Genomic DNA, 15627 nt, shown 5'->3' on the forward strand with positions numbered 1-15627 from the left:
ACCACAAAAGAAAAACAGAATAACCACAATAGCATGCCCCCTGAGAGAACCCACACCAACTTGTGGGTCTCTGTAACAGCGTCTGCCAATGCCTCCAAGCAGACTGTCTCCCATACCGAACAAAGGGGATATTAGTGAAGACACAGATTTAAGAGATGGGTGCTCCCCACACCCCTCCCCCCCACATCCACAGCACATGTAAATCTAAATATGACAAAAACAAACTGGTCGCACTCATTCAACATTGCAGCATAAGCAAACCAGAAAAATATTTAGTAAAGTAATTAGATGAACTCTGGCGTTGTAAAAGGAATCTCCTCCGCTGTTGAAGCCCAGATGAGGATCAGCCCTGTCCTTGGGCTTGAGCTTGGTAATGGCCCCCTGACTGGCGGCGGAGCCTGCTATTGCGCTTCCCAACCCTCTGCCAAGCAGGGTGTTGTGGTCGGGCAGGGAAGGCACTGGATGCCTTGAGTGAAGACTGAGATGTCGCAAAGCCCAAATTAGAAAGACCTGGCATGGCTTCTTCTGGGGTCAAACATCTATGAGTTACTCCTGCATGCGAAAAAGAAAGTCCAAAGGGGTGGGACCATCGGTACTTCATGGCCTTGCTGCGCAGAAATGTAGTGATCTCTCGAAAGGACTGCCGGTTCTGAAGCGTGGCCAGAGAGAGATCTGGAAATATGGCTATTTTATGATTTTCCCAGGCCCATTCCTGGCGTTCTCGCGCCACTGTCGCAATCCTTTCTTTAAGTTGATATGAAGTAAAACAAGCTATAATGTCTCTTGGTCGATTAGACTGTGGGGCACGCAAAGCCCGATGAGCCCGGTCAAAATGAATTTCAGGAGGCTCAAAGTCCCCATCTTTTGTGGCCTCCCGAAGCAGAAAGAGGCAGAACTCGCGGATCACCGCGTGGCAATCCTCCGGCCCCGCCGGCTCCTCAATGCCCCGGAACCGGAGATTACTCCGTCTTGCCCTGTTCTCTAGATCAGCAATTTTCGCCGTAAGTTGGGCATTGTCAGTGCGTAGCGTATCCAGCGCTGTAGAGTGGCCGGAGATTTGCTCGGCCTGCCCCTCAACCCGCACGTCAATGTCCCCGACCCTATGGCCCAGCGCCGTCAAGTCCTCCCTCACCTCTTCCACCCGGGTAAAAAGTTCCTGCCGGTACGCTTTGAGGTCTGACCTGATACCTGCGAACCACTCCCGAAATTCGGCCCGCGTCGGGTGATCTGACAGCGCTCCGTCTTCAGATGGTGAGGCGGGCAGGGGCGGCTCTGGTGAGGCAGCGCGCGAAACTCCGCCATCTTGGGCTCCGTCTTCCCCGATCTGGGGGCAGGCCTCAACCTGATTGCTCTCCTTCTGATAAGAGAAGCGCTGGAGATCTATATTTTTTTTCTTGCTTGCCATGGCGCTGCTAGGGTATTTACCCAAATTATTGCGGGGTCGAGATGGGCCCTAGAATCGCTGATTGCTGCGGATCTGGAAGGGAGCCGGCGGGAGCCCAAAGATCAAGCCTCCATCTCTCAGCGTGACGTCACGCTCCCCCTCCTATTGTCTGTATTTTACTACTAGAGAAAGGCTTAGATGTTATCTGGAATTTGAAACTTTTCATGGTTTTATTGTCAGTTGGCTTTGTATGTTTGGTATACTTTTATAATAAAAATTGTCAATATAAAAAAAAATGAGCATACTCTTCACTTAATAAATTTACTTCAACTTTTATCATCCTTTATTTGGAATAACAAAGTTCCTAGAATCAGATTTCGTTCTATGTGGCTAGCTAAATCTTGTGGTGGTCTGGATGTTCCCTGTCCTCCAATTATATCACCGTGCAGTTAGAATAGTTTTGTTTGCTGGCCCGGCTTACTGCGAGTTGGTTTTTTATTGGAATCTTCCCGGGTGGGTCAGTGTCACTTGATTGCGGTTTATGTTCAACGCCAGCCTGTCTGTGTTAGGCAGCTGTGTAGGAGCAGCCCAATGGCAGGATGCACACTGCGAATTTGGTTTGCAATTCGCAAATTCCTGGGTGCAACTAACTAGGGCCTCCCTCCTATATCTGTTTTCAGGGTTAATCCTTTTAGGTTTGTTCCTGATCTTGCATCATGGTAGGGAGATGGCCTTGGGTATCCTCGGCAGATATGGGACGAGATAGGGTTAAAGTCCTTTAAGAATCTGGTGGTAAAATACCTGAATTTGCACTTTGAGGATAATTTCCAAACAGCCTGTATAACAATAAAGTCTGAGTGGATGTTGTACATTGCATACGCTGACGTTAGAGTATTTTCACAACAAACTTGTGTAAGTTTGTTTTGAAAATTCTCGGGTAATTTGCTGAGCATACGCACCCATTCACTTGTGTAAAGTTACACCTCTTCGGATGGCATAACTTACGTGTATACACTTATATCCTTCCCTCCTTTTTAAGGTCAGAAAGTATGTTAAGAAATTTATCTCACAATTATTACTTGCCAGGTTTGAGGTAGCTTTTTTTTTTCTGGAAAGACTCAGGTGGGATTATTGGCAGAGATTTGTATCTGAAATTGCCATAACAGAAAAATGTATTTAGGGAATCCAAGATGGTGCCATAGGAGAGGCTGTACATAGCAAGAGCTCCTCACCGTCTTCTGAAAAATGTTCCTATATGGTGAGGAAAAGAAAAGAGGGACTCAGAACCTACCCTGTCAGGGGCGGATGGGATTATTGGGATTACTGGGCATTCCCCGGTGGGCTGGTCGCCCTGATCACGTAGTTATCTCGGCTCGTGCGTGTGTGTGTTATGAAAGGGAGAGAGGATAAAGATTGTGTGGCCGTCTTCACCCAAATCCACAACAATCTCTGGGAAATCAAAAGATGCCAGATATTTATTTAGTTAGTTAGTTGTATGAAGAGCTGGAGACTTTTTTTAATTATTTATTTTATTTTAAATTTTGGGGTGTTATTTCATGTGTCTGCTGTTTTGAAATATTTTATTGGTGTTTGGGAAATATTAGAACAAATTTATGTGACTTTTTAAATCATTAGGGGCCCAATATTGAAAGATGGCCGTTTAAGTAACTTGGCCAGATATAACTTATCCAGCTAAATTACACGGTATATTCAGCAGCACAGCCTCGTCGCTGAATATACGCATATATATTTTTACTTAGCCGTATCAGTTATAACATCTAACGAGGCTGGTAAACTTATGCAGCTAAGACAAAATATTGCTACTTCGTTGCTCCACCCACTGCCTGCCCATAATTTATGCAGCTAACATTTTAGCCATAGAAGGGACTTGTGTGGCTAAGCAGCAGCCACTAAATGTAAGTGCATATTCAGTGGTCACTACTTAACCCCATAAGTCCTACTTATCCAGCTAAGTAGCCCTGAACGTGCTTTGAATATTGGGCCCCCTATGTTTGTCGGCTGTTTTGATATATTCATTCTTTTCATGGTTTTAATATTATGAATGATGTCTTATATCTCTTGATTTTATTGCTTGATGTTTTGTGAGGAGTGAATATGTTTCTGTTTTTCCATTGTTGCACTGCATAATACAGTCGGGCTTGTTGTGGTTACCAGAGCATGTTTGTGAGCGAGATAGAACGAGTGAGCCAATGAGCATATGCTTGAGCAAGAGGACTATTCAAGCCACTGGGCCTGTGTGTGAGTATAAAACAGAGCGATTGAGCCAGTGAGCATGTTTGTGAGCAAGAACAAGTCAGTGAACATAAGTGAGCTTGTATATGAGAGAGCGATTGAGCCAGTGAGCATGTCTGTGAGAGAGAGCATGTGAGTCAGTGAGCATGTACGAGAGACATCATGGGATCTAGTGAGCATGTGTGTGAGAGAGAGAGAATATAAGGGAGTTTGTGTGAGAATGAACATGTGTGTTAGAGAAGAAAGTTGTGCATATCTCCCAACTCTTACTAATCCATGACAAATCTCAGGGTGACTGGAATCTAATGTTCCCAGATACGGAGAGCAGGGGATTTATTTTAGCTTTATTGGGTGGTGTTTGCTGTGTCTGCTATTTTGAAATAATTTATCGATGTTTGGGAAATTAAAAAAAACAATATATGTTTGTAATCATTGGATGTTCTTTTCATCAGCTGTTTTGAAATATTTATTCTTTGTATGAGTTTGGTTTTACTATTATGAATGATGCTTTATATTTCTTGATGATATTGTTTGATGTTTAGTTAGGAATTATATTTGTTTTTCCATTCCATACAGTCTGGCTTGTTGTGGTTTCAAGTCCAGGTTTTGTCTGCATGTTTCTATTTATACTTTATTATCTCTTCATTTTGTATTTGGTGAGGGTCTGTCTGCATTCTACATGTGACTAAGGTGAGGTATTCTGCTAAGCAGACTTGTGGGGTGGCCCCAACTGATTTGCATGGATGGAATGGGAGTCTACAGCTTTGTTTATTCACTGCTGGTCTAGAGTTTGCTCTATTTCTTAGTTATTTAGGAAAAATTGAAATTTATTTTGGAGATATTTGGGCTTAATTCTGCCAGGTTTCAGAGTCGACTTGGCGTGTTGATGCATGTGCTGCAGAGAAAGTGCACAAGGGAGTCAGATACCCCATGGGCCGGTTTTGAAAAAAATCCGCCAGGCTGATATTTTCCTGCAATCCGCCCCTGTACCTTATGGTTCCAGTGCTGGTCCAATTGACCCTTTCATTGTGCGACTACCATCTGATCATTTTTTTTTGTGGGGGGAGGCTGGAGGGCAGAATTGAATTTTTTGTGGGGGGAGGCTGGAGGGCAGAATTTTTGTGGGGGGAGGGTGGCGGGCAGAATTGAACCCTCACTTACCCCTACGCGAGCTCTGAGCACAGAGTCCTCTGAGCACAGAGTCCTTCTGATGGGTGCTGAGCCATCTGTGCCTCAGTCGAGCAGGCACTGGGTGATGTCAGTGGACCCGATATGAATGCAGGGAGAACCACAAGGGTGGAACAAACCATAGCACCAGGCAGCAACAGCATCTGAGGTCTGAAGAGTGAGAATTGTGCTAGTGGTGGCTGAATTAGCAAGCAGAAGGGCTGCCTTGGGAGAAGTGGACTTCTGAGTTTTTCTTCTTTTTAGCAGAAGCAGGGACCGATTCTCCGTGGTCTTTTTTTCCCCTCATGGACACAGTAGGGGGAGAAAAACGGTGGTGACTCAAGGTCTTCGAAATAAAAACAGGCGCACAGAGGGTAATTTTGAAACCCCCCCCCCCCCCACTTCAGCACTGTACCCTTAGGCATGCATGAAAAAAACGTTCTAAGGGCGGGGTGCGCACACCACTGGTAATTCTGTGCAAGCGAACTTTGAACCTGTAATAGGAGTGGATGCAAAGTACATGCAGAAATTTGAAAACGAAGTCCCCCGCACTCAAATTATGTGCTCTGTGAAACAGCACACGTCCTTTCACTTAAGGGGGAGGGGGGCAATAATGGTACCACATTTTTACAAGGGTAAACATGCATTTTCCTGTGTAAAAACTTTAGATTATTGCCCTCATAATCGTAAAACAGGTCTCGGCGGCTCATGAAGGCTTATTCCTTGTTGCCAGCTTGAAAAAAAATAAAGTGAAAAATAGTCAGCTATTTTTTTTTTTTTTTAATTCTGCATTACTGAGGCACAAAAGCAGAATAGATAGCATTCCACTTACAAACCTTGAGCAACACTGGTTAAAAATCATACCCATGCCAAATATCTATAGGCCAGTTACAAAACGTGTAAGCTGAAATCATTCAAAGGGGGCAGCCAGGGAAATACCCACTCGGAGAATCTTTTCCGTAACCACCGAGGGGTCCAAATTAAATAATATCTATCAAGCCCTGCTTTTAAGAAATGAGTACATTTTTCTTTTCTTTTTTCTATATTCCATCTGTAAATAAATCTTCAAGAACACTTTAGAAAGAAATCACTCAGCTCTGCAATCCTCTTCTAGAGGATTGCAGAGCTGAGTGAATCTCTCACTGCCCAGAATGTCCTAATTGTGGCTTTAGAAAGTAAATTGTCTTTTCAAGAGAATTTAATGAGGAATATTAAAAAAAAAATTGTATTGGAATATTGGAAAATTAAAGCTGAGAAATATTGGAAAATTAAAGCTGAGAAATCTGCAGGAGTTTCAAGAGGCTGTTATTAAGGACAAATGAGAGAATCTGGAAAATTTGATGAGGAGATGCCGTTTATAAATTTTCCAAAAATTCTAGAGGCCAGTATTTAGTAGGCTGTATAGAGGACATATTTTATCCGGCTACAGTTAGCCAGATAAAACTTGTCCAGTGGGATAAACATCCCACTGAATATACTTATATAGCCCGGTAACTTTAACCCTAACCAAACATTGGTTGAATATGGCCAGTTAGGCCTTGTGTGGCTGGATAACTCACTATTTACCCAGACATCTTCAGAGATATCTGGGTAAGTAGCGCATCTTAAAAAAAAAAAAAGTCGCAGGCCTCCCGGCTCAATGCTCATCACCCTACTACACTTACACTGTCCCAAAAAACTTGCCAAAACCTAAAAACAAGCTTTAAAATGTCCAAACAAAGATCGCTGCTGCTGGGCCTTCCCCCCACCCACCACCCTCCCACCCACCCATTACCTGCAGAACTGGCCCCCCCTTGTCCTTGCCGGGACTGGAATGTTCTGCGGTCCCGGCTGCTTCCAGCGTTATTCAGGAAACAACGCTGGAAGCGTACTGATCCATGTAAAAGGGATAAGATGACATAAAGAGCGGCAGATTCCCGGCCTCTTACTCTTCTGCTTCTGGATTTCTTTTTTTTTTTAAATTTTTTTTGGTACTTGTTGGGCAGTGGGATTGGTTCTCCCACGAATGGCGAACTTGAACAATTAAGTTAAATTTTTTTCCCCCACTTTTGACCGTAATTTTGCTTCAGTTTTGATGATGTTTTCTGAAACCTGCATTTTTCTTTCTAAAGTGTTCTTGAAGATTTATTTACAGATGGAATATAGAAAAAAGAAAAGAAAAATGTACTCATTTCTTAAAAGCAGGGCTTGATAGATATTATTTAATTTGGACCCCTCGGTGGTTACGGAAAAGATTCTCCGAGTGGGTATTTCCCTGGCTGCCCCCTTTGAATGATTTCAGCTTACACGTTTTGTAACTGGCCTATAGATATTTGGCATGGGTATAATGATTTTTAACCAGTGTTGCTTAAGGTTTGTAAGTGGAATGCTATCTATTCTGCTTTTGTGCCTCAGTAATGCAGAATTAAAAAAAAAAAAAAAAATAGCCGACTATTTTTCACTTTATTTTTTTTCAAGCTGGCAAAAAGGAATAAGCCTTCATGAGCCGCCGAGACCTTTTTTACGATTATGAGGGCAATAATCAAAAGTTTTTACACAGGGAAATGCATGTTTACCCATGTAAAAATGTGGTACCATTATTGCCCCCCCTCCCCCTTAAGTGAAAGGACGTGTGCTGTTTCACAGAGCACATAATTTGAGTGCGGGGGATTTCGTTTTCAAATTTCTGCATGTACTTTGCATCCACTCCTATTACAGGTTCAAAGTTCGCTTGCACAGAATTACTGGTGGTGTGTGCACCCCGCCCTTACAACGTTTTTTTCGTGCATGCCTATGGGTACAGTGCTGAAGTGGTGGGGGGTTCAAAATTACCCTCTGTGCACCTGTTTTTATTTCGAAGACCTTGAGTCACCACCGTTTTTCTCCCCTACTGTGTCCATGGGGGGAAAAAAGACCACGGAGAATCGGTCCCTGCTTCTGCTAAAGGCCCTGAGAAAAAGATTGAGTGCTTTTCTTCTGCATGCTCTTCTTACATTTGCAATTTCTTGGGATTTCAGGAGCAGTGCTCGTTTAGCTGGGACTGGGGTCCGTCTTTTCCCACGCAGGGCATCTGGAAGGACCTCTGGATTGAAGCCTACGATGTCCTCCGCCTTCGCTATCTGACTTTTATCCCTGGTTACGGTAGGTGAAGAATGATTGTGACCTCAAGCTTTTCCCGTTTGGATGACAACGAATTCCTTCTTCTGTTATTTCCGAAAAAGAGAGGTCAGCACTGAGCTGGAGGTTTGTTTCTTGTGGCGTTGGGTCCTGGTCTTTTAAGGGGCCTGTTCACAGCTGATCCCTGCAGACAGCTATAGCCTCACAACACAGGCTGAGCGTGCGCACTTTGCAGGTGCAGGGCATGGTGCTGCTATGACACTGTCTTTGGCCTCCCATAAAGAAAGTAAAATGCTGTGCCCTCAAGAACAGAGCTCACTGAGTGTGCAAGGTTTGCTATCTCTTCAGTAGCACTGTGGGGAGCCTGGAAGCCTCTGCAGTTAATGTCGTCATTACTGGGGTTTTTTTGGGTTTTTTTTTTAAACATTTCTTAAGCTGTGTTGTTTTTGTTAGCAGGTTGAAAGGTTTCCTGTGCACCTGCTCTGCTTGGCAGTGGTTTTAATCCCAAATTCCCACACATGTAATTGATAGGTCTTCTAGTTTGAAACAAACACAGTGCAGTGCCTTGAAAGTTTTCACTTTTGGGCGTATAGCCAAAATTCTTCAGATAGCAAGAAACGTTATCAGTGTGTGTTGCATTCCAGTTGTTTGTGCTCCTGTTTGCTTGGGGTTGGTTTTTTTTTTTTTTTAACTCTTTCATTTTGCTCAGAAGCTTCCTCATGCTTCTTTGGGCCTTCAGCTCAGTTGGAACCTGGCCTAATTGAGCTTAGGTGCCATAGCAAACCTCACTGTTGAGGTGGCTGGGACTCTCTGCCTCCCGGGAGGGGCTGGGAGCAATACACATCCTCGCCCCTGGGCTGGCCCGAGGACTAGCAGAAGCTGAGTCTGGTCTGCTGTGCTGGGCAGCATGAAGCATTGACGCTGGGCCCATTGGGCTATTCCCCTGCCCCCAATCCATTTCTTAGAGTTAACTCCATCGAAACAGATGTAGCCGCTTAAATCAGGCAGCAGGGCAAGAGCGCCTTGCCGTGCATTCTGCTTCCTCTGTGAACGCTCTCCAGAGGGTGCTGTCCGTCAGGTGAGAGGGTAAAATGAAGCCCTGTTCATCCTGGAGCCATTAAAATCTCCTAGGACATTTCACGCGGGTAAGGAAAACGATTCCCTCCCTGGTGGCTAAAGATCAGCACGGGATGTACCGTCTGCTGCCTGCCAAAATTCCTCCTGTAGTAAAAAAAAAAAAAAAAAAAACCAAACAAAACTTAATCGAGCTAAAAAATTAAGCTACTCCTTCTTCGTTCTGACATACAAAGCCCTTAATCAGTTGCAGGATTGCCCTCATTTTGCTTCCTCTCACATGATTTTCCCAGTTGAGTTTCCTTATAAAATAGATTTCAGACCCATTTTGCGGGCGAGTTCAGTGCGGGCTGAGCCGTAATTGTATGGAGCAGCAGTTCTCGGCAAGAGCCACAGACAGGTCTGGTTTTCAGGATATCCACAATACATATTCGGCAGATTGTATTTGCATACAGATGGTGAAAGAACAAGGTCAGTTTGGCCTGAAAAGCAGACCTGTTTGCAGCTCTGAGGAAGGACTCTTTACAGAATACCAAATAATGCTACTATACAGTTGCATCCTAATTTATAAAAAAAACCCCACAAAACCTATTTACTTGTGCTTTGGGTACTTTTAGTAACCTAATGGGGGAAGACTGTCAAAGTCACAGGGTGGCTGTGATGAAATGTTTGTTCCCTAAGGAAGCAGCTTTCAGAAAATGAATTTTCTTTTCATGAAAAAAAAGGCACAGTGCTGCCTGCATCTCTGGATGGGTGAATGCAGCTTCTGACACAAACCAGGCAAACTTCAGCCTTGTGTGCTTTCCATGAAAAAATGCAGATGTTTCCCCAGAGTACGAGAGAGCCTTGGACAGAGAGGATCTATGGAAAACCTGCAGGGTGTCCATGAAACTCTGAAACCAGCAATCTGAGGAGATTCCCAGCAGATTTTCTTAGATCTGTTTTGACTTCTGCTGCAAATGCAACTTTTAAATGAAGAGGAGAGAGGTTTAAGCCAGCTCGACAGACTCCTCCAGTTTGTCATGTGCTTCTCTCATTTAAAGAGCTTTCTGCACTGCTTGTGTACTTCTGCTTGAGCTGTGCAGGCATTACTGGAAGAAGCACAGCTAGCTTTGAACTGAAGCAGACTAGCAAGCAGCGGCATGAAGTATAGAGCGAACCTTCCCTTCCAGCTAGGAGTGTTGGATGCTGTATTCGCTAGGCAATAAGAGGCGTTAAGTCCCTTGTACCTCAGACAGTGCTGAAAAGAAGGTCTGGGAATCCCAAGTATAATAATGAGAATTACAAGTTCTTATCATGTCTCCCTCGTTTATTTGAAACCAACCTTTTCTTGTGCAATAAGAAGAGTATAAATTAAGCAATTCTGTGGTTCTTGAGATACAATAGAGGTTAATATTCAAAGGCATTTTGCCGGATAATTTGACTTTTGAATGTTCCTGTCACTTATCTGGCTAAATCTTAGCCAGGGTAAGTCATTAAACAGCTAAAATTGAGCCAAATAAGTAAAGGGTATCTGGAGCAGAAGTGAGATAACTGAATAACTTATGTGCTCAACACCAATACTTGGAGTTCGTCAAATAAGTTATTTGGCTGTGTATAGACATGGCAGGATAACTTCAACTTAAACGGTGGTGTTGAAAGAATATCACTGGTTAGGCAGCGATTACAGTTGAAATAAATAAATACATGAGAGAGGTCTCTTGTGCAGACCTCAAGGCCCAATCCCCCAGCCCTGCCAGTGGATCCTGGAGACCCACCAAATAAATAATTGAAGTTGCAGGCTTTGGGGGCCGAAAAGTCATCTTCCTTTCCCTCCAAAAAGTAGACCCCCCCCCCCACTATTAATGTGATGGCCACATCAATATGTCTCCTCCCACTTCCACACCTGCCAAATAGACTTTAACCCTCCCCCCTACCTCATGTAACCTGCCAGCGTTACTGTCAGAATAATAATAGCTTGGGGGGGTGAAGGCCTGCAACTAATGGCTTCTTTGGTGGAGGGGTATCCAGGATCGGCTGGCAGAACTGGCAAGCTTGCCACTTGGCTGCAAGGCCCACTTGTGGGCTTTTATTTTTTAAACTGTAATTGCTGCTTAACTGGCAAATTATTCTTTCAGTATTGCCACTTGGGTTAAAATCCGAATATATGTACCCAGTTAACTTTGAAAAAACATAGGTGGTGATATTTTCAAATCTAGGATGTGTATCCTGCTGAATGTCCAGGATAACTTTAGCTGGATAAATTCTCTGATATATTTTGTTATATTTATTTATACTCCTCTTTTCAGCATTTCAAAACGGATTATCTAGTTAGTTATTTATTTCAAGAAATGTATATGCTGCATATACACAGCTGTATGCGGCTAACAGTAAAAACACTCATAATAAAAAAAGATAGAAACAAATTAAAACACAAAACCAATTAAAACAACAAGAAAACAAAATAAAACAAGAAAAGTGCACAGACAGTACCTATTCTAGCTAACATCTCAGTCTTTCAGCTCTTTGAATCTTCACTACTATCTGTATCAAAAATCAGGGAATGCTTGTTGAAATAACAGTCTTCAACACTTTCTTAAAAGTCATAATGCAGTCAATCAATTGAAGATCCCTTGGTAGAGAGTTCCACGAGATTAGCCCAGCAACTGAAAAAAATCCTCTCTGGATTCAGGCAATCTTACTGCATGAACTGAAAGAACATCTAGCAAACTCATTTAGATGATCTCAAGTATTGTAGATATTTACAGCTTTTTAAATATTGGCCTCAATAATGTACAAAGATTAATTCAGAATCAGTGTGTATGAAATAGTAAGTGAACCTCTAGTTTCCTTAGCATAAGTAATTGGCTAATTAGAATCAGATGCTTAAATAATTTGGTAGCAAGTAAACTGCAGGACTGAGCTTGGGTATCTTTTATATATAAATGCAAAAGGTTTTGAGTTTGGACCACCATAAAAATTAGTGGGAACTCATGCCAGAAGCAAAAGAAAATTCAGAGGACCTATGAGAGAGTAGTTGATGCTCATCTGTCTGGACAGGGTAACAGGACCATTTCTAAATATTTGGGGCTATTGAAAAAGTTAAAGACTACAGTGCCTGTATGCAGGAGCGATCATCCTGCCAAAATCACCCCAAGAGCAAACGGGAAGATCATCCACGAAGTTGCAAAGAAACCCCAGATTAGCATCTAAAGATCTGCAGGCCTCCCTCACCGTGACTCGTGTGAGGGTTCATGCGTAAACCATCAGGAAAAAAACTGAATGGGAATGGTGGATCATTGGAGGATAACTAGGAAAGAAACCACTGCTTTCTAAAAAAAAAAAAAAAAAAATTACTACCTGCCTTGGGTTCACCAAAGAGCATCTGGATGACACAGATTAGTCAAAAATTGAACTTTTCGATGACAATAATAAACATTTTGTTTGGCGAAATCCAAAGCAAGAACCTTACCCAGATTATCAAGCACGGTGGTGGAGGTATCATGATGTGAGGCTACTTTGCTCATTGGAACTTGGACAGTTTGCCATCATTGAAGCAACCATGAAATGTGCTTTATATTAGAAAATGTTAGAGGAGAATGTCAGGTCACCTGTCTGTGAGCTGAAGCTGAGCCAAAAGCGGGTCATGCAGTAAGACAAAGACCTTAAACTTTCAAGTAAATCTACGACAGAAGAAGAGGTTTCCTGTTTTGGAATGGCCAAGTGTCCTGACCTAAGCTTTATTGCAGCAAGACCTGACGTGAGCTGTTCCTGCGAGGAAGCCCTCAAATGTCAGAGAGATGAAACGGTTCTGTATGGAAGAATGGACAACATTTTCCAGGGAGATGGGAGACACCGATCAACAGTTACAGGAAACGTTTAGTGGAAGTTGCTGCTGTCCAAGGAGGAGCCACCAGCTACTGAATGATAAGCAAGGATACTGATTATTTTTTTTGTTAAAATAAAATATATCCTGTTTGTCAGTTATTTATTCAATGGAGTTATCTTTCACTTTTATCAGAGTGTAGGTTAGGATTTAATCATGTTTTGTGTATAAATTGTGCTAATATACAGACCATCCTAGAGAGTTCATACACTTTTTTTCTCTCTTTTATTTCTGGCTGTAGTAACGAGCATTCAGCAGTGGAATCTGAAGATTGTTCCCATTTTTGATGTCGTCGGCTCAGAGCCGGTTGCTGGTTTTGTCACTGTGACCATTCCCGAGCTGAGAACCCAGCAGACGTATGCCCTGGAGCTCCAGCCGGGGGAGTGCAGCCCTGAGTTGCTCCTCAGCATCAATGCGGTGAGACGTAGGGTTCCAAAAACATTGTCTCTCCTTTTGTGTCTGAAAGCGGCAGAGAAGCGATTGTCCCAGTCTTGTCTTCTTAAATCCCAACCCTATGGTTCTCCACAGGCTCAGCTCATCTGATTTTATAATTTGTAAAGCAGATTTTGTGTATATGAACCCCAATGACTTGGACAACAGATATCAGGAATATCAAGAGGAATTGGCTCGTGTTTCAAAGCAGTGAGGAAATAATCTGTTTTAGTCAGATAAAGAACTTGTATAAATGGTGTCATAAGTTAGCAATAGCCGTTGGGGACTGGGTGAGCCCATGCCATAGATTTTGAGCATTTTGGGATGGAAATATTTTTCTTTACAGCAGTGATGTTTGTTTTTTGGAAAATACATTTTGGCACAACCATGGAGGTATGTTTCAGAGCTGAGATATTGAGTTGGCCAGTATGGGAAATTCTGTGTCACGTTCAGCAAGATTCTTTACGCAATCAGTTTCTGAGAGGTAGACTTCAAGGTCAGTGCTGAATTGGTCTGCAATTGCACCAACCGCTTTTTGCGATCTGTTCATGGCTGGGGCAGCAGTTTAGAGAGAGATTTAAATACATAAAAAAAAGAAACTCTGCCTTTGGGGTACCATGTGATTTCAAAAGTGCAAATGGGCCACCTCTACGGCAGCACTGACATTTTATATAATGGAGGTGGAACAAAGGGACCCAGGCCAGTGTGCCACATATCTGATGTAATGACACATGACTTTCTAGTGCAACATCATGAGCAACTGACACGAAAATCTGCATATTGATTAATGTTTTGGAGAAACGCTAACCAAGTCTAATAAATAGTAATAACCAACAAGAAGTTTCCTACCAGAAAAATAATGGGAAATGGCTCACCTTAGAAGTCGTCATTGCTGCCATAAACTGCTATCTATTTTTAAATGAAAAGAAAGCCAAACAGAGATAATTTATTTAAATTTACATTTTCAAAATTGTCTTGTTTTCAGAACTTCTGGATGCAACAGAATATGGAAGTTAGCCAGTCACAATACAAGATTCCCTCCAAGCAAACTCGTGCCTGAGCACCCATGCATGCGATTTTAAAATTGTGTGCGCATGTTTTTAAAATCTGCTTCGTGCAAATAAGTATGTGCCTAATCATAAAAGATTTCACAAGAAAATGTACTTCACATATCTTTCCTAGGACTTTGCTGATTTTTACGTGCATATGTAGGCGGATTTTAAAACATGCTCACGCAAAGGCCAACCTAGGTTTTCCAATTATTCACCAGTTTGCCCAGTTAATATCGAGGTCTTCAAGACCCCCTCTGGTTCTTCATCCTGCACGCCTCCCAGTTGACGCAGACCCCTCATCCTTTCCTGTAAGCCCCAGAACACGAGATCTCCAGACTTGCTCCTCTTCTGGAGCAGCAATAAAGTTATGCGGTTAACAAGCTGACACACGTTGCGGTCTCCGGTTTTAAAATCCAGAGTTACGTTCATAATTGTTAGCCCCACCCATGCCCTGCTCCTTTTCCGCCTCTTGCTTTTGATACGCGCCTCGGGCTTTTAAACTGCCTTTTAGAGTTTTTCATCAGACATTTGAAGTTGTGAGAACTATGATTTTTGGAACAAAAATTTCACAAATAAAGCAGCATATGCCCTATTGAGCTTATGGAGCTTCCTTCTTCCGATACTATTGAAAGAAGGCAACTACATGGTCAGATGACATCTGAAGAAGGAATTTGTATAGTTTCAAAAGCTCATGCACATCACTGTCTCTGGATAATCATGCAACAAATCCCAGTTTTCTCCAGGACTGCTGTTCTACAGACGTCAGATCATCAAAACTTTAGTTTCTCTGTCCATAGAAACATAAACATGGCAGGTAAAGACCATATAGCCATTCAGTCTGCCCATCTCCATCTCTTGCTCATCTTTACAGTCCCTTCCTATCCCTCAGAGACCCTCTGTGCTTATCCTATGCTTTCTTGAATTCAGATATTGTCCTTGTCTTCACCACCCTCACTTGGAAGGCTGTGCCATGCATCCAGCACCTTTTCTGTAAAGAAATATTTCCATAGATTACTCCTCAGTCTACCTCTTTCATCCTCATCCCATGATTCATTGATCCAGAGCCTTCTTTCCATTGAAAGAGACCCACATCCTATGCATTTAGACTTCAGAGGTATTTAAGAGGGTAATTTTCAGCAGCCCATATAAGACCAGATTTTCAAAGCGGGTGCATGGGGAAACTGGCAACATACACACATCCTGCTCTCAAGCAGACGTAAATGCGTGCATGTAGATTTACGTACATATTTTTGGAAATCAAGTGTACCAACTTGCTCCCCTGAAACACTTCTTTGAAATGCATG

At 42.7% G+C, this 15627-nt stretch overlaps 1 protein-coding gene across 4 annotated transcripts in view; it reads left to right on the forward strand.

The window, feature by feature from the left end:
* Nucleotides 1-15627, forward strand: part of MANBA (mannosidase beta) — a 137231-nt gene that overhangs the window by 66235 nt on the left and 55369 nt on the right. For all 4 annotated transcript variants that reach the window (XM_029597047.1, XM_029597050.1, XM_029597048.1 and 1 more), the window contains 2 exons: nt 7801-7924; nt 13081-13256. In XM_029597047.1, the coding sequence (XP_029452907.1) occupies nt 7801-7924; nt 13081-13256 (300 nt within the window). The remainder of the gene's footprint in view (nt 1-7800; nt 7925-13080; nt 13257-15627) is intronic.

Source organism: Rhinatrema bivittatum, chromosome 1 (assembly GCF_901001135.1).
Source record: "Rhinatrema bivittatum chromosome 1, aRhiBiv1.1, whole genome shotgun sequence".
NCBI classification, from domain to species: domain Eukaryota; kingdom Metazoa; phylum Chordata; class Amphibia; order Gymnophiona; family Rhinatrematidae; genus Rhinatrema; species Rhinatrema bivittatum.